The sequence below is a fragment of the Atractosteus spatula genome, chromosome 3 (genome assembly GCF_055471065.1).
Source record: "Atractosteus spatula isolate fAtrSpa1 chromosome 3, fAtrSpa1.hap1, whole genome shotgun sequence".
NCBI classification, from domain to species: Eukaryota; Metazoa; Chordata; class Actinopteri; order Semionotiformes; family Lepisosteidae; genus Atractosteus; species Atractosteus spatula.
Genome location: NC_142708.1, coordinates 72,025,342 through 72,053,261, shown reverse-complemented (window position 1 = coordinate 72,053,261; position 27,920 = coordinate 72,025,342). Strand labels below are relative to the sequence as shown.

General features: G+C 48.3%; 1 protein-coding gene across 3 annotated transcripts; it reads right to left on the bottom strand.

Moving 5' to 3' along the window:
* Positions 1 to 1,285: 1,285 nt before the first annotated feature.
* Positions 1,286 to 26,177, bottom strand: hif1al (hypoxia inducible factor 1 subunit alpha, like). Of its 3 annotated transcripts, none has more exons than XM_088910272.1 (15): positions 26,067 to 26,177; positions 15,379 to 15,569; positions 14,441 to 14,601; positions 14,137 to 14,221; positions 13,701 to 13,816; positions 12,542 to 12,756; positions 10,273 to 10,379; positions 9,562 to 9,709; positions 8,453 to 8,643; positions 7,482 to 7,639; positions 7,087 to 7,182; positions 6,466 to 6,602; positions 5,770 to 5,863; positions 5,357 to 5,474; positions 1,286 to 4,700 (listed from the first exon to the last, which is right to left on the bottom strand). In XM_088910272.1, exons 1-15 carry the CDS (start codon positions 26,090 to 26,092, stop codon positions 4,618 to 4,620), a joined length of 1,926 nt encoding a protein of 641 aa, XP_088766398.1. In that variant the 5' UTR covers positions 26,093 to 26,177; the 3' UTR covers positions 1,286 to 4,617. The 3 variants fall into 3 exon arrangements, with proteins under 3 accessions (XP_088766398.1, XP_088766399.1, XP_088766401.1); XM_088910273.1 differs by lacking the exon at positions 26,067 to 26,177 and adding an exon at positions 18,641 to 18,770; XM_088910275.1 differs by lacking the exon at positions 26,067 to 26,177 and adding an exon at positions 17,318 to 17,410.
* Positions 26,178 to 27,920: the final 1,743 nt, after the last annotated feature.

The following is a 27,920-nucleotide window of genomic DNA, read 5'->3' as shown; positions in this document are numbered from 1 at the left end:
GCTATCACACCGTTAATCTAAACTGGGCCTGTGCGTGTTGGCTGTAGTAGTTCAGGTGGGGAGCTGCGTCAGCATGCGTAGGCTGCAAAGGACCAGGTAAGAGGTTTATTCCATGCTGAAAAAAAGAAGAGAACAACCAGAAGAAGGCTCCACGGCCGAAACGTTGTGGTCTCTTTCTTCTTTTTTTTCCAGCATGGCATAAACCTCTGACTTGTTCCCGTCCATGTTGGTACCACTGTCCCGTGTAAAGCCACCCCAGAGTATGTGGTTTTTCCACACTCTGCCGGTAGATGGCACTCTTGTATTTTGATTTTTTTTTAAAAAAGATTGCGAGCAGTTACAAACTTGCTCGTTAGCCTGACGGTAATTACTGTCGGATAGGATCTCCTCCAGCCGTTACTAGAAAGAGGCTTCTTTTCTATAGATTCTTGCAAACGTCCAGCATGTTTGTGCGTAAAGACGCGCCTCTTGTTCTTCTTTCTAAAATCTCGTTCCCGACGTTTCCGCCCGAGTCTCCTGGCTCGTGTTGCGATGGGTTGACCGGGTTGCCTGTGCGTTTTGAAGATTTTGAATGCTTGAAGCGGGGGGCCTTGTCATCATTTTCTCTACTTCCTCTTAAAGGTATTTAGTTCATTTAGCCTACGAGCGTACGACAGGGCTTTGCGCTTGTGAATCTGCTTATTGCTCTCAGAACAGCAGTATATACTGTATATTTTTTTTTGTAAGGTGGTGTCCATCCACAGTCATTTTAATTGAGGTCTTGGTAGTGTGTTGTACAGTTGTGATAAAGGTATCCTATTATTTAAATGTTAACGATTTTTTTTACTGCTTCTCTGGTAGATGAAAATATCTGTATACACTACTTAAGTCTTTCAGTTGCAGATTTTTCAAACAGTTCCCCAATTCTGTTTAGTTTTCTATTTATATATTGCTGCTACCAGTGCATTCATAAAGAGCTTTAACATCTAGGAGGAGACACACCTGTCCATCACTGCACCTGGGTGACACAGGGCAGCTGTCCTGCACCTGCAGCCCCACAGCACAGCAGCTCAGGGGGAGGAGAGAGGGAGCACCTCACCAGCTGGATGCAGGGGGACTGTAAGAGCGGTCAGACAGTATCCCAGAGTGGAATTCAGCCAGGGCACCTGGAATCACACCCCTACCCAAACAGAATCAGGGGATGTTTAATGACCCCCTCCCTCACAGCCCTGAGAGCTGTAAATCCTTTAACTGAACCTTGCACCTGACATGATTATTAAAAAAAAACAACACACTGAGGCAACAGCTGCAAAAAAAAGTTTTTATTCCTAGCTGGTAAAGAACACAAGTTTTTAACAACATGACATCATTGATAAGGAGTGAAATCACATTTTAAAAAAATCAGAAAATCATCCTGCTTAAATGTGAGAGAGAGAGAGAGAGATTTAAAAAATGCAGTCCCTCGCTGTAGTGTGCGTTCTGGGTGGGTGAGTTTTGTTCTTCCCATGGGTGAGCGCTGCCCCTCCTAGTAGCTTTGGGAGCATTTATTGGTATTAAAAGATGATTTAACCTTGCATTGTAAAAGAGAACAATTGGTAACGGCGATCTGGAGGAGCAAAGAAGTTTTGAATTCACACCAACAAGAAAATCAGTCAATATTCTCCAATGTGTGGCACCGAGGTAAGGCCACTGCATCATGGAAGGAAAACATTCCTCTAACGGACTTGGACAGAACAAGTTAAGGAAAAAAAAACATTTTTTACCATAGCCATGTTTAAAATACAACATTTTTCATCAGAATTGGACTAATAAAAACCAACAACAAGAATTAAAATACCAGAAAGCCGTGTTTTGCAGCCAGCATCCCTCTCCTAGAGTTCATAACGGAATGCTCTTTTGTAAAAGGGCACATGAGTGAGATTCACGGTTAATTCAACAGCACTGGTCGCAAGACAGAAAAGCTTTTGGAAGGCCTTGTACTTGTGTTTGTTCTGGCTAGCATTTTGGCATTTTAAATTTGAAACGTTTTTTAGTTTCTCTCAGCTGTGTACCCTTTTATGCGACGTGGTCACAAGACCAGCACCCTAAGGAGCTGGGCTTGGGGGTGGGAGCACGTTTCAGTGCGGCGGGCGTGGGCGAGACTGGGCCGAGCTGGAGTGCTGCCTTTAACTCCAATCGCACACCGAAAGATCCCTCCCCTCTCCGTGCAGAAACGGAACCTGCCTGCACCGTTACAGCTGCTCACGATCTCCTCACACTCCTCACGATTTCCCCCGGAAACGAGATCGATGACCGCAGTCCGCTCGGTACCTGAAGCAGTATTAATAGAGGAGAGCCGCCGAGGTTGCTGGCGTAAGCAGCCGCGATCCTCGCTTGACCAGAAAGACGTGTCCGAGGCGTGAGAAGCAGGAGCCTGACTGCCTTTGTCCACCCTCCTTTCCCACTGTTACACCTACTCCCCCCCCCCCACTGCCTGGGAGAACAGTGAGAAATCTTCACACCCGCATGGAGGATGTTGTGCTATTCATGCATTTCCCCTAGGCTGACCTTGAAGACCTGACCTCTTCTCCTTGGAAGACTAAAGCTGTGTGACAAAACTACTACTGAACTGTGAGCCAGATAACAAGTCAGGCTCACCAAGATGTAATTAAGAGTGCAATATACTCTAACCCTGTCGGGCCAGGTCTACTCACAGCTTTCACTCAGTTTGTACTTGGGACCTAGAGAACTTCGGGGCAAATGGCTTCCTCTGACACATGGCAAAGCTCAAGCATGTTCCTGCAGTAACAAAGAGCGTGGTGATGCTCTTCCTGTTTTCATGCCAAAGGGTGGATCATTCAGCTTTGCGCTGCAGTTTTCAGCTCGCCTTCAAATGAACGAGCTGGGGTGCCTTTCCCCTGTTGAGCTGGGAGGTAATGTGACCCCACTCGTGGAAACAACCCCCACATTTCAAAAGCTTAATGCATAAGGTTTTTTTTTTTCCTTATTCACAATCACAAAGCTTCACATAACTCTGTATGGTACAATGTACATCTCTTCCTGTGGAATCTAGGTGTAATGTGTTATCTCTTGCAACTGGTTTCTTTGAATACAAAAATCTGAATAATAAACTGTAGCTTAGACTGGTGTTGCACTCCTGTTATGCCACACACACTGTCGCTTTTAATATGCACGTATCAATATACATGGAACCACACAGTATACATTTTCACAAGTAGAACAAAAAATATCAAGTAAAAAGTATCTAAAAAAACATTATAAAAACAGATGCCACTGATATTGTTTTTCTTTGCGAGGGTTTTCCTTAAAACGTTGCATGCTTTTGGCAAACCTCGATTAAAATACAACTTGTTTGTGTGCGTTAAGTAACCAGGACAGCCCATCTTAAAACGCAGGGAGGAGTATCAGCTTGCATTTATCCGTTTCTCTGCTCCAACGCCCGAGTCTTCATCATGTTTTTCATCATGGCTGTATTTCGTGAAACCCTGGATCTTTTTCAGATGCTAGCTCTAAATAAAGTTAACAGGTCTCAGGTTTTCAAAACCACTGGGTACCTGGTTTTTCGTTCTCCGATTCCGCAGTAATGTCTGCGTACTCAGGCTCAAGAACGGCGACAGCAGATCTCTCATTGCAGCAATGCTGGTCACTGAGGGAACTGGAGCACTGAGGTCAGGAAGCAGAGCACCCAGAGTCACCCCCTTCCCCGGCCTTAAGTGCATTTCTTCGTCACTAACAAGGCTGCTCAATCTGACAGCGCTAAAAGAAAAGTTCAGGATGATCATACAGTACCTACTCCCTGTCTGACGGCCTGCCCCACTGTGATGTTCTCAAGACCAAAACGCTACAGCATTCACAAAGGTTCTTCCAACACCAAGCATGTTGCCTAGAAAGTGTAAAATGCATTTGTCCCAGATTTCTCTCGTGCGCTGAAATCATTTTGTGGCTGCTGCGTCACATTAATAGGATTCCAATTATTGTATGAGCAGCTTTGTTAGTAACGTATATGCGTCTGTATGCTACAAATACACACACACATATAAACATGCATTGAGAACGGAGAGGTATGGCTCCAGGTGCTGGCTTTTGTACTTTACAGCCACGTGATTCCTGACTGGTTTCCGTGCAATGTTCACATGCATGCTGGTTTGCAGAGAAATTGTACAGCTTAGCTGGTGTAAGCCACACTGGACTAAGGTGAACTCAATTAGCACCAGCATAAAAGTAGCACCAGCATAAAAGTAGGAATACATTCGATTTTGGACAGCATTTTAAAAGACAGGACTGAAGTGCCTGTACAGTATCGCCTGTTTTTTTTAGCGGTGCATCTTGACAAATATCCTGAGACGAAGGGGCGCCATGCTGTGGATTCTCCGCTTTCAGGTCTGGCGTGGGCTCTGGCGGGTGGATGTCCTGTCTTAGCCTGACATCACTGAGGGAAAACCATCTGTCGGGGACGCAACTGGACAACGTGGGCTGCTGGGCAAAAACTGAACACCGACGCTGACGGCCGGCCGGTGGGTTAGCGTTTTGTCGAGCTGTCTGAGGTGTCGGGGCGGGGCGGGTTGGATGGGATGGGCTGCCCAGGCGACATCCAATCTCTTGGCTGGACTGTCGTGTGGGGGGGGAGACGTGGCCAGTTCAGGTCAGAGGTGAAATGGGCCCCACCTCCAGTTCGTGAGTCAAAGGGTCTGGCGGGCGGGACAGTAAGTCGCTCATCAGGGCTGTGAAGAGCCGTGGGAAAACAGAGAGGATGAGCGAATAAGACTTGAAACCCCACCATATGAAAACAGGCAGTGTCACATTTATCACAGAGCCAACAGGAGAGGATACTGTGTCTTGCGTATTCGCTGTGCATGCGCCCCTTTGAGGCAGGTGTTGGTGTGCTCGTATTCTCTCTATGATAAAGGCTGCTTACTTGGATGTGACAGGGCTCTGTAACTAAGTTCTGGTGTAACATTAATATGTCAGAATACCACCCTGGTTCTTGTAGTACAATTTCACTCTGCAGTGAGATGTTCTTAACAAAAAAGACTTTCAGTGCCTTCTGTAGAGGATAAAAAGGATAAACTGCATCCCTTCCATTGAAATCACTCCCACCCCCCACATATCCTCTACATGAGATATACTGGGAAACGTTTTGATGGCGATATCGGCAAGGCTACCGTGTGTTATCTGTTTGCGTTATTTGGCACAAAGACGTAAGATTCAGTGAACGCTAAACGAGGCCGATGACAAAGTTCTTGCCAAGACAGATTCTGCACTTGACAAGCTGCTGCATCATCTCATTTCCGTCTCAAGCGCCGGCGCTCCCAACAAGCTCCGAGAGCGTCCAGCCAAAAGCCCCTCGGCCCTCTCGGTGAAGATGGCTCTACGGTACCTGCTGAGTTGCACAGCCCCCTCTCCCCTCCTACTAGCGGGTCATCGGTATTCAGGAGGCTCTTGGCGAGCCTGAGCTGCTCCAGCTCGTCAGTGCTGTCTCCGTCCACAAGAGAGCCCTGGAATGCCAACACGCACCTGTCAGGCTATTCCACCGTCTTCGTCCAAATGACAGCAGACACTTTCCCACCCTTTATTTTTTGCCTTGCAGTAAAAATGCGTTGAAATATTTTTTATCATGTTCATTTCCTACCTAACCAGCCTACACATAGCTTCTGCAGTATAAAACAGGAATAAAAAACAATAGTCAACTTATGGCAAGGATATACTAAAAATTGTTAGTTCATTCACGTCCCTGGGGTCCCCCCAACTAACTGGCCTGAATCTGCCCCACATGCAGTGCCCCCTTCTCACCAGCAGGACGTCATGCAGGAGCACCTCTTCCTGTCTCTTCCTTTTGTCTGGGGACGTCTCCTTCAAAGGCAAGTCTTCATCCATCTTCAAGGTTCTGCGGGGGCACAACCGAACGAAAGATATGAGAAAGAGAGATACTCCGCTTACTCTGTGGGAATCGCAGGTGTGGTCAGGCTGGATGCCCAGCAGATATACGCTGCATGTGGCCAGGCTGGCGAAGGATCTATTGGACTGTGATATGCTGTACTGCAAAACTACGACTGTGAACGTGTGAACCAAGTCCCAGGCTGTGTAATTTAGCAGCTAAGGAACAAAATTTGGCTAGGACAGCGGTATTCTGAACAGCATGTGGAACCTCACAAAATACCGCAGTTAACTCATTTTGTCCTCGTGTAACCGAGCCCTCCGGTACAAATATCGTTGTCTGCATCGGGCCCTGCGTGATGCACGGGCACAAAAGCACGTTTGTGTCTGTTCGGCTTTTTGGGGCATCTCCAAACTAGGAAGCAGACAGGCCCCGGTCATTAAAAGGTAGCTTTTAATGAGCCGCACGTGCGAGTTGCAGTATTTCAAGATGCGGTGATATCCTTGTACCCGAATGAGCGCGGCCACGGCCCCGCTGCAGCAACTGTGTGCAGGGAGGCCAGTGGGGGGCGGGGGCGGGTTGTGTGCCGTTTCAAGAGAGTGAAAAACTACCGTTTCCTGGCACCAGGGGCAGCTGGCTCCAGGGTGGGGGGCTCAGACTCTGGGAGCTGGGCCAGGAAGGTCAGCTGGAAGTCGTCATCCATGGAGATGTAAGGGGCCAGCATGTCCAGATCGAGGGCCTCATACCCCTGTGAAAACACAATATTAGTGCGCCGGGAATGAACAAAACAAACACACTATTAGGTACTAGAAATCTCATCTTCTCTCTGCCAGGCTGATCCCAAAGATCAGAATTTGATTTGGCCCTGGCAGTTCTTTCTTCTTTTAACTCATCCAAACCTTCAAGGCCACATTGGCAGGAGTGATGCAAGACAAATACAAGTTCTATCCTCTTCGCGTCTCAATTTCGCAGCATTTCCGCAAGGTTAAGAACTGAAAATGAAGAGCATGACTTCAGGGGGAAGAGAGGCATGTGATATTGCAAAGTCACTCATCACATCCCAGGTCATCACTGTGCTGAAACACACACACCACACTGGGCTCATAAGACACTAACATGCTCCCTGCAAGTTTAAGGACCTGGGCTTTTCACCCAGCTTTTTTAAAAGTTACAACCCACTGCAAAAAGAAATACCCTGCATCAACCCTCAGATGTCGGCTTTGCACACGTACCTCTTTGGCAGCAGTGGGTGTGGCGTCATCGTCCTTACGGACAGCAAAAAACTTCTCCACCGAGTCCATGTCCATCGGCGACTCATCTCCAGAACTCTGAAACACACAGGGATGTTGAGCAGGAGCCGAGCCACTGATGTCCGTTTAATTATTCAACGGAAAGAAAAAGCAATATATATACACACACATCACTGCATCACAGTAAACGACTTCGGAAAGTCATTTGCCCGGGGAATCATTTGCAGAGCTTCCCGTCGGGATCGCCTGACAGAATCAGAAGCGAACCACTGCTTCCTGCAGAACTCCTCCTCCAAACTGAACACCGTTTCCTTCTGCGAACGAGAGCGGACCCCCAGCAAGCCCACCGCTCGGGGCATGGAAGCATCCCGACTCACCGAGGAGGGGGAGGAGCAGGTCTCCCGGGAGGCGGGCCCGTCGAAGATGGGAGCCAGGAGCTGCCGCAGCTCTGGGGTGCAGAGGTCCCGGGGGGACTCGGGGACGCCGTGCGGGCTGGGGGGCCGGCAGAATGACAGGTCCTTCAGCTCCACCGGCTCTGTAGAGGGAAGAGGCGCAACAGTCCATGAGAGCAGCCGCGCCGCGCACGGGGCACGCAGGTCTGGGCGATGACTGTGTCGTAGCTGCGCTCCCCGTTTGCGTGTTATTGTTCAAGTAGCCAGCAGCTCCATCACCCTGCAGCTCACCGCTGGAGCCCACTGGAGCTCAGCAGGTGTGAGCCTGGCCTGTACCTGGATAGGAGACTCCTGGGAAAGCGAGGTTACTGCTGGAAGTGGTGTTAGTGGGGCCAGTAGGGGGCACTCACCTGTGGTCTGTGTGGGTCCTAATGCCCCAGTATAGTGACGGGGACACTGTACTGTAAAAAGGCGCCATCCTTTGGATGAGACGTAAAACCGAGATCCTGACTCTCTGTGGTCATTAAAAACCCCAGGGCGTTTCTCGAAAAGAGTAGGAGTGTTACCCTGGTGTCCTGGTCAAATTTCCCCCTGGACTTTACCAATCATGGTCTCCTAATAATCCCCCTCTCTGAACTGGCTTCATCACTCTGCTCTCCTCCCCACTGAGAGCTGGTGTGTGGGGAGAGTACTGGTGCACTATGGCTGCCGTCACATCATCCAGGTGGGGGTACACACTGGTGGGGGTGGAGGGGATCCCCATTACCTGTAAAGCGCTTTGAGTGGAGTGTCCAGAAAAGCGCTATATAAGTGTAAGCAATTATTTTTAATTATTATAATTAAGTAGGCTGCCTTTTTCGAATCAAACTGCTGCAGGAACTGCTTGGGATCTATTATTCGGAAAGAAGCGACCCAAGAGCAGCCGTGCTGGGCGCCCGTGTGCGAGGGGATCCCACCTGACAGGGGGACGACAGCGTCCCCAGGGGCGGGGGCCAGCTGGGTCAGCTCCTCCGGGCTCTCCTTCAGCTTCAGGAAGAGGCAGGCGCTGGTGTCCGCAGCCACCTCCTTGTCCTCCGGCTCCGGCTTGGGTTTCAGGAGGCGCTCCGTCTGCTCCACGGAGAACACCACGTCGGGCTGCTCCACCCCACTGGGGGAGAGAAGGGAGGGGGGGCGCCAGCGTGAGAACACAGCATCTCCCTGCATGCGGAGTGGAGATACGAGACCCCGACAGGGCCAGGCGGGCCGATCGCTGTGTAACTGACACATGCACGCAGACAGATTGATCAGCGGGGCCACGGCTTCATGCAGACAGACGGCTCTTTTGATAACTGTGCCTCTCGTTGGACGGCAGATCTTTCGCTTACTCCAGATGAAATCTGACTAGGGTGCAGTCAAGCTTAATGCTAATCAGCCCTTTAGAGCCCTACATAAAAAATGACTTTAGTTTAAGATTTTAAACAGACTTTACTGTACCTCGGAGAAATTAGAGAGGATTAAAATTCATGTCCGTGTCTTAAATGCAGTATTGCTTAAGGATCATTAATTCACCTCTTCTGAGAGTCCTTCTGGACGGCTACAATGCAGAAAACACTCAAACATCTGGATATATCAATCTCTTTAACAGCTATTACTTGTATTCTGGGGGATCTGTCTAACTTTAAAATTGCAGTTCAGTGTAAGAATATATCTTTGACTCTTTGTATTGTTGGTAAAGGAGCTGTCATGTATGGATAATACAGGGCTATCCCAAATGACATGGGTCAGCGAAGCTGCTGTACAAATTCAACATGGAAAGATTGCTAGGTAAATCAATTTAAACAGATATGAGTCTCGTTTGAGATCTATCTCAATGGCACCAGAGACAGAACGCTGTAAATGCCGAGAGAATACAAATGGAGTGGAAGGAAATTAAAATGTGTAGTAAGTAAACGAAGGAAAAGAGAGGTATAATGGAAATGAGACGACAGGGAAACGTTGTTTTATAAAATTAAGACGTCCGCCAAAGTCGAGGGGGTGGCGGAGGGGGGGCAATGAAGAAAAACAGACGGGCCTGGGACGACCGTACCTGAGGATGAAGTTGAGGCATACCACTCCCTCCGGCTGGGAGGTCTTGCCGTTGTAGATGACGGTGGCCTGGGTCTCGGCCCACACAAAGCCCCCGTTCTTGGCAAGGAAGCGGTAGTGACTGGTGGTCACCTGGCCCTTTGATAGCACTGCAGGCAGACAACGTTTGGACGCTGTTACTTCAGTGGTGAAGAGGAAATCATGGCCAACCTTTACATCCCCCACAGATCATGAGACTAAACCGATAAACAACAGCAGTCTGACAACTAACACCCCACAGACACAGACACAGACGGGCGTTTTGGAAATGAAAAAGAGATCGATCACTATAATAATCGTATAATGGATGCATTTGTAACTTTGTTCCTAACTTCCGCTAAAATGCAGCTAGAAAAACAAGTCACAGCCATAAGAACAGAAAAGGCGCGGTCTCTTTTCCTGGAAAGAATCAGCTTCCCCGCACATAGCTTCCCTGTGCAGTCTTACTTGCTGTTACTCTGACTCTCCACACTGTGGAGTTTTATCTATACTGTATGGGTAACGTACCACGTTGTGCTAATAGAGCCCCCTTCTCCTGAAAGCACTATAAGGCCTGTGTGAACGCTGATCACTGCAACAAGCCAGAACACAACTGAACCTCAGAGAGATTCCCTTGACATGCGTGACATGTCTCTGTCAGCCCCCCTCCCCGCCGGCCTCCTCCGACACTCACAGGTGTGAAGGCTCTTGGTCAGGTGATCCGAGTCCAGGGCGTGGTGATACTCGTAGGCAGATCGACCGATCAGATCCTCAGGCTTGTAGCCCACAAGCTCAGTCACCCTGCAGGCAAGGAAAAGTGGGAATAAGCCAGAGGGAGGGGTCAATGAGTCCAGGGATCACAGCTGTAGAGATGACGTGGCAAGTTTCGCTTTCAGTGAATACCGAGGTATTTCACCGTGTCTAAGGAAAATAAGGTAAAAAATAGCTGATAGCTGAGTTCTAGATAAACCCAACTACTAAATACGGTCCCAATACTTGAGAGACTACATTCTCGCAAGGCCAGAGCACCTAAATGTGCCCCCCTTCCAGTCCACTCCACTGTAGTACTTTAATGCAACCAGGGTTAAAATTAGGCTGGTTTGCTAATTGCCCGTTAAAATGGTTAGGGATCCTGCACAATGTGATAGTTCTGCACACCGAGGAGCCAAACCACAGGTAGCAGGTAAAAACGCCAAGGGGTTTCTTAATTTGAACAACAAGAGAGGGGTGTAACCTGAAAGTCTCACATTACAGGCCTGTCACACTGCTCTGCAGAATGGGAGACATTAACAATCCCCACCACGGGGGGAAAATATATATATATAAAATAAGAAAAATCTGGCAGAGACATATCAGCCAAACTGACTTTTATTTCTTTAAGGGAACAAAGTCAAGTAAAATATAGTAGTCAGATCACACCACCAAAGGACAGTGGTAAGCAACTGGGCCTAGGAGGGCTTTAGAAATGAAAACGTGTAATCTAATTACAATGAATTTTCATTTCTCTCAACATAGACATTTATTCAATGTTTTAGTTTAGTAGCTAATTGGAAAAGTGAAAAGACCAGCAGGAAGGTTACGTGAAGCACTAAGCAGGGCAAATCCAGGCACAACAGTACCAAGCAGTATAATTCTCTGTCATCGTGCAGGGTCTGACGCAGACAACCACTTCTATCTATAACACAGAGTCATTTCACTTCGGTCTTCTGGGGGATGGGGTTGTTAGTCAATGTTTACTATAACAGGAACTACTGGAAAAAAAAAGGAAACTGAAAAATGAAAACACAAATGTTCTCTGCTATTGAGATTTTTTTTCAGGACTTATTATGTAACAGCCAGCCTTCTCAAGTTAAGCACATGCTTGTTGATTCTATAAAAACACGTCACGCCCAGGACTGCTGCCTGAGGTGCCCGCCCATACAGTGTCAGCTAGTCTCATTGGAGTACAACTCATTCTTTCTGTACGGCGAGAACACATTGTGACTTTGCAATCACAATAAGCATTTCTCATAGCTCCTCCCCTCCCCCTCCCCTCCCCAGAGACCAGGCCCGTCTGTACAGAATGTTCACTGCCCTGTGTTTATAACTCAGCTGGCTGGGACCATGTGCTAGGCAGCCTGCCAGAGCTGAAACCACACGTCACACTTCGGTGGCCAAGTCTGCTCCTATTGCAGCAGGCCAAAGGACTAAAGAGCGCTCCTTTAACATCACATATTTCTGCTGTTTTGGAGAGTCGAGCTCCAGACTCGGGCTCCAAGTGATGAGTGCGAAGGGGAAACAGACTTCCTGCAGCCTGGGGGTACAGGGGGAAACGCTCTGTACTTTTTACATGCTCTTAGTTTGTGATGGGGACAAATTCAGAAGGGTAGATGGAATTAACATTCTTAGCCACAGTAGTTATGCCTTTTTTCATCATTATTTTATAACATTTCAATCAATCATGCTTTCTTATGAAACAATCCAGATATTTTCCCTGTGGAGTTTTATTTATACTGTACAGATAACAGTACAAACAGCAGGGCAGAGAGGGGATGATCTGTCAACCATGTGGTGTGCTAGCTTCAAGTACATCCCCGAGACAGTGTAAGATGCTGTGTTTAGTACACATTCACAATTGTTACTCACTTGCAATCTCAAAGTAATCCAAACGCTAGGGAAAGCGGACTGAGGTTAAAATGTTTTACTGTTGCCTTTGTTAAGAAATGTCTATTTATGCCTGTGGTTTTGTTCTTTTCAGATCCACAGCTTTTCAACTACAGACACAAAGTACCGATCCAGAACAAATATGATACTTACTAGCAGTGTGAAGCTGTGACTTTATTTTTTAAAGTTCTCTGTGCTACAAATGAGATAAACACCCAGCTCCCGTGTTACAGGAGTTCTGTTCCACAGGCGCATCTGCACCCTGTTACAGGTCGCTGGATTAGCAAGGCCCAGCTGACAGGACGCCAAGAGTGACCAACCTGCCGTCACAGTGGGTGAACTTGAGGTCCAGGCTGTGCCGGCTGAGGAAAGTGCTGCTGTCCAGAGGGAACTCCACGTTGGAGGGGTGCGGGATGGGCTCACACAGCAGTGTGAGGAAGGTGAGGGGCTGGGGGGGCAGCGCGGGGCCGTCGGCGGGGGGCTCCTGCGCCCCGGAGCTCTTGTAGGTGTGAATGTGGCCGGTGCAGTGCAGCACCTGGGAGCACAGGGCGGAGAGAGGATGGAGAGGCGCTGTGTGAGCATAAAAGAAGCTCCCGCACCCTGAACACCCCCCAATTTCACGCCACCAGACGTCAAACACACTAGTAAGACCTCACTGAGAGTCCTGTGCACACTATTTTGTCCAAATATAGGTTAACATCTTAAGAAAAAGACATTGCTGCTCTGGAATATATCTAGAAAAAAAGCAAACCAATACACTGCAAAGCATTGCAAAGAAGACAAAACAGGAGGAAACAGTGACTGAGTGCTTACGAATATCTGATGCTGAAAGTAATTTTGAACAGAGAAGATTACAAGAACAACAGGAACTACTAAAGATAATATAGCAAAAACAGCAAATCCCACAGTGTTCTAGCAGATGTTCCAAGAGCCAAACTATGCTGCATGAAGCAATGTCACACCACAAACCAGTAAACACTGAAGGGCCATTTGTCAGTACCTTTATCTGGAATTTAACTTTGCAACTACTAAAGGCTGCTTATGTTGGACTTGTGCCTTTTATACATAATACGTGCTCAGCTTTGCACACTGTCCCAGTTCTCAGGCCAGGGTAGTGGAACAGCAGTGCCTGTGAGCACTGTTGGAGAAATAAAAAAAAAACCTCTAACCTGTCGTGTGCAGCAGGCCCCTAATGCAGGAGGAAATAGTGTCTGTCTGCATACACATATCTGATGCTGAAAGTAATGTGGTTTAAAATTCACAGGATATGATTACAGTACTGTGCAGGCTGTGAGCAATTTAACCTGCACTGGTAATTTCCTCTGATCAACTCTCTAATGGGCTTCACTGAATTTGGCTACAATGAATGTCACACGAGCAGTAGAGACTTTCTACTGTGACACTGAGGGCCTCTCATCCCCTAATAAGGGTGAGAAGCTTCCAGGACAATTTAAGTTGTGTCTCAAGGTCACTCGTTACCTTATAAGAGGCTGATTTGATGTTGACGGTGCGGCCCCTGGTTGTCAGTGTGCTCTTCATCCTAATGAAGAAGCTCCTCTCTGTCGGCACATCTTGATTCTGCTTCTTGGAGAAACCTGAACACAAGCACAGACATGCAATGCACAGCCAGGCAGAGAGGCACAGACCCACACAAGAGGGAGATATCCACACACGTATCTTTGTAAACATATATACAGGGGGTTCCATAGCTTTTTAAGGCATAATAACCATTCCTTTGTAAGGCCCTTGGAATTGTATATATTCTGGATTGGGAGAAAATGTGCAAGTAAAAGCTCTGGTTTTCTCACACTATATCTCAGTACAGCTGTACTGTCCAGTTTTCAGACCACCACTCCAAGTGCTATACCAATATGAGTCTACATGAGTCTCCCGCGTTCAGACACCCTCCTCTCACCTGCTCTGGGTGTTAGGGCATCCCGCAGTTCCTCCTGGTCGCAGGGATGGACAAAGTCAAACACGCTCTGCCCCAGCAAGTCCAGCTGAAACACCAGCGGCAATACGTGAGGCTCACAGACACAGTACCGCCACACGCACAGCTCTAACTTTCTAGGCACGCCGGGTTTCTCAACAGACTGCAAACGCTGCATGGCGGCACAGACTGATGTTTCCCATGGTCTGCAGCATGGCCTCGGGCACCGTTCTCACTCACTCACGACACGCGATCCCAGAGCCCAGAGCCGGCCGGGCAGCCTGCGTACCTGTGTGATCCCGATGTGCTTGCTGACGCTCTCCGACAGGTAGACCATGTCTCCCTCGGGGGCCAGCACCATGACGAACCCCCCCAGTGCTCGCGTTAGGTATCCATCCAGCTCCTCCTCCTCCTCCTCCTCCTCCCCCCCCTGGTGTGTCTTCAACCCGCCTGCATTGTCCAGGAGAGAGGCGCCCATTAACCCCACACCGCGCGAGCAGAGGCTAAAATCATTCAATGAAACGAATACGAATTCAGCATCCTGGTCTGGAGACTGTGAAAAGGACCCTTTTCTAAACACGTACAGGTGCATAAAACTGTGGCTTACTGCCGAGCCAGATCTCTTACGTTGTTTTGCTCTTTCAGACTTAAACGACTGCTGTTGTGATGGATTTAGAAAGTGAGTGGTCTATACGTGCACGCTTGTAGCTCACCTAAATAAGAATAAGCAACAGACCAGATTAAAAAGAAGTAGCTTGAGTAGGGAGCTGCATCAGCATGCACAGGCTGCAAAGGAACAAGTAACAGGTTTATTCTTGTGCTGAAAAGAGAAGAAAAGAAACACAACGTTTCGGCTGTGGAGCCTTCTTCAGGAGTCACACCCGAAGAAGGCTCCACAGCCGAAAAGTTGTGTTTCTTTTCTTCTCTTTTCAGCACAGGAATAAACCTTTACTTGTTCCTTTGCAAATTAAAAAGAGCTGCTCAAGAACAAAGGAATGGTTCATTTTTCCGCCCGTCTCACTCCTGTGATACCAATATCAGCCTTCTGTGTAGAACTCTGGGTCAGGCCCTGCTTAGCTCACATGGTCTAGCTTCTGCGTAGAGCTCTGCCTGGCGCTCGGTGCTGTGCTACACAGAAGGCTGCTCATTCTCTCCTCGGCAGGGCCCGGCACGTCCGCGCGCCCTAATCCTCCTGTGCGCGCCCACCTCCGAGCGCCGGCCCCCTACCTGCTTGGAAGAGCCGGCTCATGCGCATGTAGCTGAGGGTGACCCTCATGATGGCCGCCTTGTCCAGGTGCGAGGTGACGCGGCGGGGCAGGGGCAGGGTGTGCGCCAGCTGGTAGAACACCTCCGTCTCCTGGCTGCGCCGCGAGCGGGCCGCGTCCCGGGAGCGCACCTTCCGCAGCTCCGAGCTCGGCCTGCAGGGGGGGGGGGGAGACAGCAGGGGCTTCATCCAGCCACAGGGTAACGGGCTGCCACGACAGCGCTCTTAAAAACATCTACTGTCTATACTACTAATAGTTCAGGCAGGGAGCTGCGTCAGCAGGCGCAGGCTGCAAAGGGACAAGTCAGAGGTTTATTCCTGTGCTGAACAGAGAAGAAAGAAAACGCAACGTTTCGGCCGTGGAGCCTTCTCGGGTGTGAGGAAGAAGCTTCTTCAGCTGCTCACGCCTGAAGAAGGCTCCACGGCCGAAACGTTGCGTTTTCTTTCTTCTCTGTTCAGCACAGGAATGAACCTCTGACTTGTCCCTATACTACTAATACACAGGCGTGCTCATTCATTTCACCCCAAACAGGAGCTGGAAGTGGAGCAATCGCTCTGCGGCACACAGCTGACAACTCTGCCCTTCAGGAGCAGCGACGCAGACGCAGGCCGGCAAGTTGGGTTTTCTTGTTAAGCAAAGGCTTTAAAACCACGGAGATATTCCGAGGCTGCAGCCTCAGGCTCCGCACTCCAGACGCTAGAAACCAGTACAGATGCAAACAAGAGCAGCAGCGACGGATTTTTAATTCCAGTCCCCGAACAGGACTTGTCGTCACACTCGGGAGGGGAACCCGGAGCACTTCACAGTAATAAAACATCCCAGCTGGACCAACATCCCTATTTCTGGATTATTTTTTTTTTTATGATGAAGCATAAAAATGTTTTTGGTCACAAAGGTCTTTTTTTTTTCCGCCTTCCAAGTTACGGGCAAAACGCTTAACGCTTCTGTCAGACGCACTGTTTCTCAACACCCCACAGAAGGGGTGGTGTGAAGCTCGGAGACGAGAGGCAAGACGTGTCCAGGCGAAACAGCTAGCCGTCTCTGTGAGGTCCCCACGCCAGACCGTGGAGAAAACCCACTGAGGGGCACAGGGCTTGGCCCCGCTTCTTTTAAAGCTACATCAGGACTCATTCTGATAACCGCGCCACAACACAAAATCAACTGTCAGCATGCATATCATCAAAAGCGTTTAATATGGACACTATTTTTACTTGCACACACCAGGGCAACTAGTGTATATGTACATCAGATTTACACTGGGCACGTCAATAAACAATCTTGTACAACAGGGTGAACTGGCAGTGCGATGCACGTGCTGCTCTAGACAAAAATGAAGGATTGCATTTCTCCCTTAAAACTAAAAAAACACTTTTATAATACCAGAAATAACAGGGAACAACTTAACCACAGTTTAACCGCAATTATCATTTAACGACCTCAACATCTTTCTGTAGAGACCACAGATGCATTTCAAATTTACTTCTGTTCACAACAAGTTAAAATTACATTCTCACCGCAGTGTTTAGATACAGAAAGATCGCACGTCCGATATACCTGTCATCGCCTGATTTTTGACATGCCAACCTTATAAATAAAAGACAACTTCTATTTACAAACACAAAGACAAAAGAAACTGCACTCTCCCCTTCTCCATACCGACTCCTGCTCTTTGATAAACTACTCCAGAAAGTTTGGCTTCAGAGATAAAGCCCCAGTTGTTTGTCCCCTATCCTGCTCAAGCTCTCTCTCTCCCTTCCCCCACATTAAGCCTAAGGAGAGAGAAAAAACACCTCCAGGTTCACGTTTTGCACTCCAGTATTACACACTTCCACAACCACACAGCTGAGCTTTAACACAGCAGTACCCTGAACACCCAGATATTGTCCACTTGTATTTCTTACATGGTTCAGCTTCCCAGTTTCAAAAGTGCTAAAAGGTCTGAAGTCTTCCTTCCTCCCTGCTCCTCTCCTGGGCTGTGTGAGTGCACACAAACTTTACTGCCCCCGAGCCCTCCTCCTCCTCTCCCTCCCTCCCTCCCCAGCTGGTCTAGGCAGCGGAGACAGAGGAGGGGTCTGTTGTGCAGTTGAGAACATCTGACCCCCCTCCTTCTTCATTCCTCTCTTTGACTTTAAAACACTCGCAGCTCCCCACGGTGAGCTGAGCTTTGAAAACAGGCCTCCCGCTACCCCCTGCAGGCGGCGCTGCCAGCTTTGCAAATTTGTAGCCCCGCACAGAGTCCCGAAGGGTGATTTGGCAGCAATTCCATGTCGAAAGCAACTTGTCATTTAGACACCTGGTCATTTTCATGGCAGTGAGCCCAGAATTTTTTGATGCACAAGCCCCCAAATCGCTTGGTATGGTCCCATTTAATACCTAATACTGAACAGGAATGTTCAGCCTTTTCTCCCATCATGCCCTTTTGCCTTCAAGACACTGAACACAACAGGCGATTATTCCGTATACCGACTGCAGGATCATGGAAGAGTTAGCTGGACAGTACAACAGTGAAGAGATATAACTGGCCCATTCAGTTAAGGCAATTCTCTCCTTGCCACACATGTGTAAGGGACAAACACCGTTTAAACCGCATTATTCCGTTTTATTTGTTTTCCTGCAATTTGCTAACCTGTTTGAAAAACAACATTTTGAGGCTGACTTGGCAACTTTCAGATCCCAAACTCTGGCAATTCAGCCTGTGGGTGAGGAGGGAAGGGTCATCTGGAGAAACCCACAGCAAACAGGCTGCGTGCCTCTTTCTCCAAGGGCCGCCTGCCCGACAACAACACATTTGCATCCCATTTCCTTAAAAGCAAATGCAAATGTTTCAAGGTGTGGACCTTGGAAAGGGGACAGAGGCAGCTGTGCTACAGAGAAGTACGAGGACTGGGCAGCTGTGACGAGTAGGGGTTGGGGTCTGGGGTTCAGACCCCCCAGCTAGGGGCGCTACCGTTGTACCCTTGAGCAAAGATATTTCATGTACGTTTACTCCTGGAAGATACCCTGCTCTAACTGAGTGTTCTCCAGGGGTTCGTCATAAAGGAGAGCTGTTCCCCACTCGTTTACCTAGAAAGATAAAGGATTAAATGGATTTTTCTTTAAACATCTGTGTTGATCAGAAAGAAAAACAAAAAAATGTGCTCTTGACCATTGACTTCAGATTTTCTCCTTCTAGACAGGACTCATTCCAGCAGTACTACAGTGACTAAGTGTAGTGGCATACTGACCTCATTCACTGCCTCAGCCATCCTTATCAGCACCACTTATGCCTGTTATCCCTTTCAGCACGACATAAGAGCAGGCCAGCTTCCTGCTGCACTGCTTTCTTCGACTGTGGGGTGTCCAAGGGATACGATCGCCCAGAAATGCTGTGTCTGAAGGTATGCTGCAGCCATTGACTTGAGCAGCTCTGCACATCATCTCACCCGATCTGGATAAAGAACCAGCCCCCGACAGACTGGGGATAGCGGCATTCTTCTGTTTTCAAACACAGCAAAAATAGTTTTATTCCCCCCCCCCCCACAAACAACCTCTGTGCTTGTGGTATAAACATCAGCCTGGTGCACAAGGCCAGCTACCCAGGTGCTGCTGTGTGCTTGTGCTTGGCGGCTTGTCACAGTTGTTCATTTTAAGTAAGGGTCTGTACAAGTAGGCACACAGGAGAATTATAAAATGGGGAGGGGGGGGGGGGCATAAGGGAGTCCAGATTTCTGGGAGCCTCCCAACAACATGGGTATAGGAATTTGGGATGACTAATCTTTCATTTAAATGCAGCCCACTGAAGAAGCAGTGGCCTGGGGCACTGTGAGGGGTGTCACAGATGAAAGGTGCCCTTTCTACAAAGGGAAACAAACTCTCCCCTCTCCTTCTCTTGAGCAGTGCTGGGTAAGGCCTCATTGTTCTCTGTCCTACCAAAACAACCTCGAGTCTGTGACGTCAATGAGGGGCATGGGGCAAGGGGGAGGGGTAGCTGCGTGCTTAGAGCCTATGACCCTTAACCTAAGGGCTATGCCTGCAAATTTTCCAGAACAACCTGAAATGCAATAGCTGTGGCTGAGGCATTACAAAGAAGCGCAAGAGCTTACTGGGCTGGCTTATGATTCCTTACAAGTCACGAGTGGCAGAAAGCAATGCTTCAATGGCCTTTTTCAAAAAGAAAAGAAAAGCCAGCACAGGAGCAGCAACGAAAACAAACTGAACTCCTTAATAACACAATGAGACATGTAGGATGGAAATATCTCTTGCGCAACCACATGGAGAAGGAGAGAAGAAAAACAGTAAATGTCCCTTTTTTTATTTGAACAGCGTGACCGAAAATTGTGTTGCAATAAGGTTACCAAATTATAGTCTGTTGGTCTGGCTATTTTTTTTTATAGCCAATTAAATGAGACTTTTTATACACGTTACACGCTGACGGGCCCAGGAAAGCAGTCTCTGAAAGAGTCACGTCCTTGTGGTGGCTGGATCTCAGTGTGCTCGTACTGTAAGCCCAACTGCTCGGAGGCCCCCATCAGGCAGCAAGACGCGAGCCTTTTCCCGAGAGATTCCAACAGGAGGAAAGCTTAAGAACCAGACGGATTAAAAAAAACAACAACTTAATCTTCAAAGGTAATGACATAAGTTACAGCTAAAAGATGGCTATATTTTCCTGTGAACATTTCCCGTGGGGGGGGTTGTATTTCAAGAGCAAGGCCCACGATAGGAGGATAAGCATAAAAGGAGATGAACGACCGGGAAAACATCAATGGAGTGTTTGGCCCTCATAATGAATACAACTCTTCCTGGTTTAGTTTAAGGCAATAGTCCAGAGCTCTCCAAACCAACTGCCCCTCAGCTCCAGCTGAAAAAGGCACGTCAACTGTGTTGCAACATTCAACTATATCCTTCGATCAGACAAACCAAAGACAGAAACCGCAGGCCTATCCCTGACTCTTACACAAGACACAAACACATAACATGGCAAGAACTTGGCATTTTATTAGACCCCAGAAAATCCAAATCGCCCTTTACAAGCAATTTTGTCCTTGAGGGGTCTCTCTCCTGTGTTCGCTTCTCAATCTGTTGTTCCATCCCTTGGGTCTTGGGCTTTCACCAGACTGTGCTGCTCTTTCCCAAGATCTGGCGTTAATTCACCAGTTACGATTCATCGGCAGTTTGAGGTTTTTGTTTGAGCCTCACGGTTTCAGTGTGTTTTTGCCCACAAGTACAGGGCGGGCGCCTTGTATGTTCATGGTCTGTGAGGAACAAGAGAACGCAGAAACTCTAGAAATAAAAAAAAAGGTGCTACTGCATGTCTGAACGTGACCTGAGAGCCCCTGGCCCACTAGACCTCTCCCTGATTGAACAGCCCCTCTTTTAAACAGAAGGAGGTTTGCTACTTTAGGATAGCATCTTCAAACTAGAATAGGATACAGGAGATGCAGTACAACATGAATGCAAGACCAAGGCTTTTGGAGTTTGTTTATCCTATTTTTAGTGCATTCCTTGAGGGAATGCTGTTAAACCGGGAGCAGTCCGGAGCCTGGCCCTCCCCTCCTCTCTGACCCCGACGCGCAAGAGCCCATCCTGTCTTAGTGCTGGAAAGCTTTATTTATTTATTCAATAGAGCCACACGGAAAGAGATCACACCAGAGATCCATTTTTAGTGACGGAGAGAGAGAGTGGGAGTGGGAGAGGGGTTGAACGTGACGGTGAGCGTGGAGAGAGAGGAGAGGAACAGCCTGGGTTCACCGAGTTCGCCTTCCCTTCACACACAGTGCTAAGATACGGGCACTCCTCTCTCGCACGTTACTGCCATCCCATTGGCCACAGCCCAGAGAGCAGAATGACTTAACTGGCCGGACTGTTACAAGGGAAATCTCTAGCTTTCCTCTCTCCTTTTAATGTCTCCGTTTGAGGGACAGAGAAAGTGAGTTAGGAGACGGGAAGTCTTTTTTGTGGTCTTCTCTCACACATAGGACAGGCTCAAAGACACAAAAGTCTAAGCTTCCATCCTTACTCCATTGCAGAACATAAAAAAGCCAAATTATATGCATAATCCAAATTGTCCGGCGTGTCAGCAATTAAAGTAATACAGAGTAACAATAATATATTATATATAATATGTAAGTAATATATATCAACGTGTCTTGATGCTTTACATTTTCAAAGGCATGAATGTAACCTCCAATCCATCCATCCAAATCTGCTTATGGCTTTTAACATGATTTTAAAGACCTACAAAATATTTTAAAAAGTGTCATTGTGCTCAGGCATTTTCAGAGGAACAGGGAATTCCTGAAGGTTGAAAATAACTGTTCTAGCAGGAAAATGTAAAACTCCTGGGATCAGATTTCGGTTGAATGCTTACTTCTTAAACCAGCGATCCTGTCCAGGTTCAAGCGAACTTGTTCTTTCCCCACTCCTGTCGTTATTGCAAACTGATTTGCAACATTTTTGTCAATTTCTCCCCAATTTAATTGAGAAGCTCTAAACGAGAGCTTTAAAGGACCCCCAAACCACGATATTTTTATCTGTCTCACGTGCGCAGATATTGCCCTTTTAAAGTCAGCATACCGACAAGGACAGAATGTGCTTTAACCAAAGTTGTAACCTTGAGAATTAAGCCCGAAGCGTCTGGTTTTGGAAAAGCAGCAGCCCTGTAGGCTGAATACATACACGCCTGAGGACCGCCTTCCCAGACAGACTGCAGGGCCACTGCAGCCCAGAGAACAGAACAGAATGTTCTCCAGTAGCTGCAGCAACAACTGCCGAGACAGACTCCAGAACAGGGCGAGCACGCGCGCTCACTCTCGCGCAAGCATGTCCCTGCCTCCGTGAGTCCCGGTCACAAGCCAGCAACCGGCTATGTGTGCAGCTCCACAAACATTTCATTCATTAAAGCCGTGAGGCACGCAGACCCCAGGCTGGCTGCATTCCAGATTGAGAAAAAAAAAGAGTCAAAGGGTTCCAAGTGTTTATTTTTTTTACCCCTCTCCTATTTCATTTAATAAGGAAGGCTATATTATATTAAAAAGGCAGGCTAAGTCTGGCTTTTCTCCCCTACCTAACCAAACAGAAGTCTTCACACAATATCGTTGCTGTGTCAGGATCTGGTTCACCCTTAAACAAGCTGACAGGACTCTATTACTAAGTTCCTGAATGTGGGTTAAGACGGGACTCAACTCGGGCAGCCTCTGCCTGGCTTGGACCTGCGGGGACGGGAGGCACAAGGTGCTGCAAGTCAGCCAGCTGAGTTTCCTCTTCCTGGCGCAGAGGTCAAGGTGTTTTTGTTCCCTCCTGGTGTGCCCATGAAACCTTTAATCTTGTCATGACAGTTATCGCTCCAGACAGCTGGACGTGGGTCAGAGGATAGACCGAGAGCTAAGAATATCCAGAGTGGGCATTTTAGCCCCGGCACTACACGTTAAAGACACACACACACACACACACACACACACACACACACAACCTCCTCTGGGATTACACTGCTCTGTTCTTATCTTCAAAGTCCAAACCTTGCTTTCCCTAAAACCAACAGAGCTAATATTAGCCAAAAGGCCAGTTCCCAGTGCAATCGGGAGAGAGCTACCGACCCACAGTGCTTTGGGACAGCACTTGGACTTCCTCAGCACTCCAGACCTCCCAACTGTTGGCAGCCATCAGATCCAGGAGGGGGGCAGTTAACTCAGGAATGATTTACTTCGGTACAACGTGTACCGCACACAGCAGGGGCAAGAGTTCACTACAGCCGCTCCAGTGGGTGTTGCCGAATTGTACATTTTATGCGGTTTTTTATTTAATTGTGATAAACGTTTTGAGAAAACGTCACTGCAGAAACGGCCTTTTACTCTCTTCCATCTGCCCCTTTACTGTAGAGGACACGCGTATGACTAGCACTGCAGACTCTGCGATTTGGTGTCAGGGAGCTTTCTGGAGAAAAACAGTCCCTGATCTTCTTCACTACCGACTTTCAGCGCCACAAACAAGACGGTCTTCTAATCGCCGCCATGGAGAACTCCTCCGTCAGCGTTCACCCGGTTTTTACCTGTCCCTGGGCATGTGAATGGCAGTGCGGCAGAGACCGCAGAGCACAACGGGGTCGGGATACAGGGATGTGACCGCCAGACTCTGCAGGCACCTCGTACTCTTGCATTTCTTTCAATCTTTACCTATGTCGGTCTCAAATTTATAACGAATCAACCGGCATCTAAATTCTCCAGGAACTTCAGTCACACGCTGATCACCTTCTTGCTGGCACTTCTCTAAGCCTTTGCCTTTAGATCAGCCGATATACGTTCCAATAAAAAGTCTGATGTCCGCCAAAGAGGGCCCTACCTCCCAGAGTCCAAACTCAGAGACATCTGTTATTGATCGCATGCCGACTCTCTCTCCTGGCACACCAGTTAGGCAGTTCCCGTAGCCTGGGCCTTCAGTGAGAATACTGTTTCTCTGTACTGTAATTTGATGTTCGGATGACGTTGGGAAATGTTTTGCCCAAAGGTCAAATACAGAGGTCGTCCTGCAAAGTAACTCTAACACAGGGTATCTCAAAAGGGACCATCTACTTGAGATGTTCCCCCCCCCCCCCCATCTCTTCCCCCAGCTTCTCTTTACCGGAACTGCAGCTGCTTAAAACGCAGGTATGTGGAATTCCAATACTGCATGATGTGCGTTAAATTCTTTCATGGTCACGGATGTTGACTTTTCATCGGCTTAACAAGGCGCACAGACTCAACGCCATGAGCTCGCTAATCATTTCCACCGAGTTTTCAGTCTGTAACCACTGGCCACGCACAGCACAGAGTGACAAAGAGGAACAGGCAGCCTCGCCTAACGCTTCAATCTTTAACTTGGGATCTCGGATGTTTTTCGAGGTGGGGTTTTGGCCGTTTTCAGGCCCATTTCTCGCTCGGCGCTGGCTATGAGGGCTCATAAGCTTTTGATTCCGATTCCTGTGACATCAAACGGCCTTTGGCGAACTGGACACTAGACACACCTTGTCGGCTCTGTGGCTGAGGATCTGCACCTGTGGCTGGAAGGTTGCCAGTTCAAATCCCGCTGCCGGCAGAGGAATCCTACTCCGTTGGGCCCCTGAGCGAGGCCCTTAACCCCAGCTGCTCCAGGGGTGCTGTATAAATGGCTGACCCTGTGCTCTGACCCCCAGCTTCTCTCCCTGTCTGTGTGTCTCATGGAGAGCAAGCTGTGGTCTGCGAAAAGACAAATTCCTCATACAAGAGATTGTATATGGCCAATAAAGCAACATTATTATTATTATTATTATGGGGGATGGTGGAACACATGGAGAACTGGACTGTGAAAATCTGTGCTGGCCGTTGTAACTCCTGGCTAGAACTCAGCCCCACAAATCTGATTTATAGCCGAACTGGCACTTAACCAGCTGTTACAACAGCCTGCAGTCCCTGCTCTGGGAATCCACAGCAGAAGCCTCTTCTGGAAACACAACAGTGCATCCTGGAGACTTTATAGACTGTAGCTCTCATGCTAACCACGTTGATTAAAAAGAGAAGTGCACTGCATACAATTAAAATGAGCTCTGTCCGTCTCTTCTCAGGCCCAGTTTGTTTCCGACTACAAAGTCTCTCCATTCCAGCCCTGCAGCTTTTGGCTGCTTCAGGAAAGTACACCTCCTTATGACCCTGCTCTTCTACCTAATTACTAATTATCCATCCATTAGCAGGAATCAGTTTATTATACTAACAAAGAAACCAAATTAAAACCAAACCAATTTTCAAAATTGCTCTGCCTGGGTGTTATTTATTGCCGATTGCAATGCGCTGTATCTCGGTCCCCCTCCCCAGGGCACGTCCACTAAGCACAGAGAGCCCCTGCGAGAGGCTTAAAGCACCAGCACGCACGCACACGGCTCCACGTCCTCTACGAGCCCAGGCTGCACGGGGCCGCGCGCCCAACGCTGACCATCCAGCACCGCGTCCTCGCGGTCTAGCCGCTGACACGGCGCCTGCGCGCTCCCGGCCACGTCGGAGACCCAGTGACCCAGTGCTTCCGCTGGTCTACCACGCTCTCTCTCATCTGGGAAAGCATGCGACGACCAAGACTGCGTTCTCCGTGCATTAGGACAAAATCGATCTAGCTGACACCCGAAGCAAACCCGCCTGTCCCCCCCTGTAAAGTGGACACAGCTCTTCAGCACCTTTAATTATCATTCATTAGAAGTGACTCACTGTATCGCAATTTACCCATTTTTGTAGGTTGCCCCGCATACTCAAACATCTCATTAACGAGAGAGAGGTCCAAAGCAGACTGAAATTCATGCGGTGAGCCTCACTACGGTACAGCGCTCACCGACTCGGGCATCGCAGCGTAGCGCCGGGCCCACACTTGACATTTACACTTGACACAATGAGGAACACATCGCGGTCCAATGCTCTTTTCGTAAACTGCCAGTTTGACATCTGCAAAACATTTTTTTTTTAAATTCCAACAAAACCCTTGTATCCCCTGCACGGAGTTCCGAAAATCGGAGTCGATTCCCATTCAACGATCTGTTGCAGCTGGCTGAACTGCATATAAGAATTACATATTTACAGGCACGTTTCAAGAAAACAGACCCTTGCAGCCGTGCAATTAAATTGATTTTCGGCAAGGCAATCAAAAACAAATTCTCGTGCCTCAAAACAGAATAAACTTTACCTTGTGCCTTCCGATTCCGTCTCCATCGCCAGTGTAACGTGCAGTAGTACACTTTGTTCTTTTCTGCGATCCGGTTATTATTGTTTACAATCTTGCGCCTGCGCACTAAGCACAGATTCGCTCCACCCTGCAGGCAAACGTCACCGCCCTGCTTTGCATAACCACGCCCAATGCTCCCCAGCACCCCGGGGCTCGAGTTTCAAGTGTGCTCTTCGGCGCTCCCTAGTGGTGCATATAGCCAATCGCGGAATCGATGGAAAGCAGCAGTTTCAGCAGCAGACAGAACGTATGCGAGCTGTTTTGTTTCTTGCAGTTGTTACTACAGGTTTTAAATTTTGGGGTCTTGTAAAGTGAAATATAACTAAAGCACGACTTAACTAGAGTTTAAGTCACACAACTGGCTTCATATACTCACAAGTCACAAGCAGGCATCGCAAATACTGATCCTTTTCATAGATGTATTTGCCGTTACACCAAATATCAGATGTACACGTTTGTATGCCAAGAAAACACGCTCCGCCACACAGTCCTCCGCACTACTGCCTTTCTAATGAAGACTCCGCTGACCCACAGAGACGCTCATTTTGCCCTGCAGGGGTAAAGGAGGCGTCTGCCAAACTGCACAGACAGGTGCCGTGTCAGAAGGTGATGTGGAGGTTTTGTCAGACTGGTGGTCTGAAGCCGAACAACGAAAGGGTTTCGGTGGGCTTGCCGCCGCGTCAGAGAACAGGTAAGGCAACCACGGCAACGGAAGATCATTGATGGAGTTTGAAATGAAAGTTCAGGAGGGGTGCCAACAGCCGAGTTCGATCAGACTCGGCTATCCGTAATGAGCAATCACTCCCGAGGTCATTTCCGGTCCTGAAACATCAGAAACGCTGGACGTGATCTCCTTCTCTCCCTCACGTACGTCTTTTTGCATCCCACCTCCACCCTGCAGCTGCCCCTCGGTCACTCCTCACTCTGCAGGGGGGGGGTCTGAGGTGGTCAGCCCTCAGCCAAGCGGGACAAGCCAGATTTTCACTAAACACTCCATAAGCCTTCCAGGACACTTTCTTCCCGGGTGTGGTTATGCCTAGTGAAAGCTCGTTATGCACAAAGCCTTTCAAACAGCTGAACAAGTGCTTATGCCAGCTGCAATAACTAAGGAAAAAATATGTTTTCTCTTTCTTTATAAGATGAAATGGTCCCTTATAAGGGTCCCCAAAGTGAAAGCTTTTGATTTCCAAATGTCCACTATTCTTTTATCCCCACTTTGCCTATAACACACTGAGATCTTAACGTTCTGTACAGGTGTATTACTGAAGGAGCTGGATGTGCACATTCTTCCACTTCGTAAGATGTATTTTTTACTTTGGGTATTAATGTGACTTCACTTCAAGTTTCAGGAGCGTGGCCCTCAAAGGTGCAATTGTACTGAGTCACCAGCTCCACACCTTACGGTTCCCCCGCCTCTTGAAGCTCGTCATCCAAGGTCTGCCCACGGATGTTTCGAGGAGCACAGAACCGCATGGGGATGGATTCCTTCACGACATATTTTTACGCTACACTGACCGTTGTGCAGTTGGAGTCCACTGAGATGCAGGTGGTCACCCTTCAGCTCAGCTGTATATTACTAGTCAGGAGTGAAACCAGATCTCCCGTGATGTGTGTAGTTTTGGACAGAGTGGTCCATGCAGAGTGTGTGTGTGTGCGTGCGTGCATGCGTGGGGTAATGCATACATGCACACGTCCCAGTGTTAGAGCTTAGTGTATAGAGTGTGTTTGTATAGATCTGGTGTGATAGACTAGGCGTGTGTACAACAGTGCAAGAGTGTTTCAGCTCTTCAGTATTCTAGTGGATATTTGGTAAAT

Bases quoted from the DNA above. Each gene is read 5' to 3' on its own strand.
- hif1al (XM_088910272.1), bottom strand. From the start codon at position 26,092: ATGGAGACGGAATCGGAAGGCACAAG. The intron at 10,380-12,541 runs GTTGGTCACTCT...CCTTGCCTGCAG, and splicing joins TTCACCCACTGTGACGGCAG to GGTGACTGAGCTTGTGGGCT. The intron at 7,183-7,481 runs GTGAGTCGGGAT...TGTGTGTTTCAG, and splicing joins CCTGCTCCTCCCCCTCCTCG to AGTTCTGGAGATGAGTCGCC.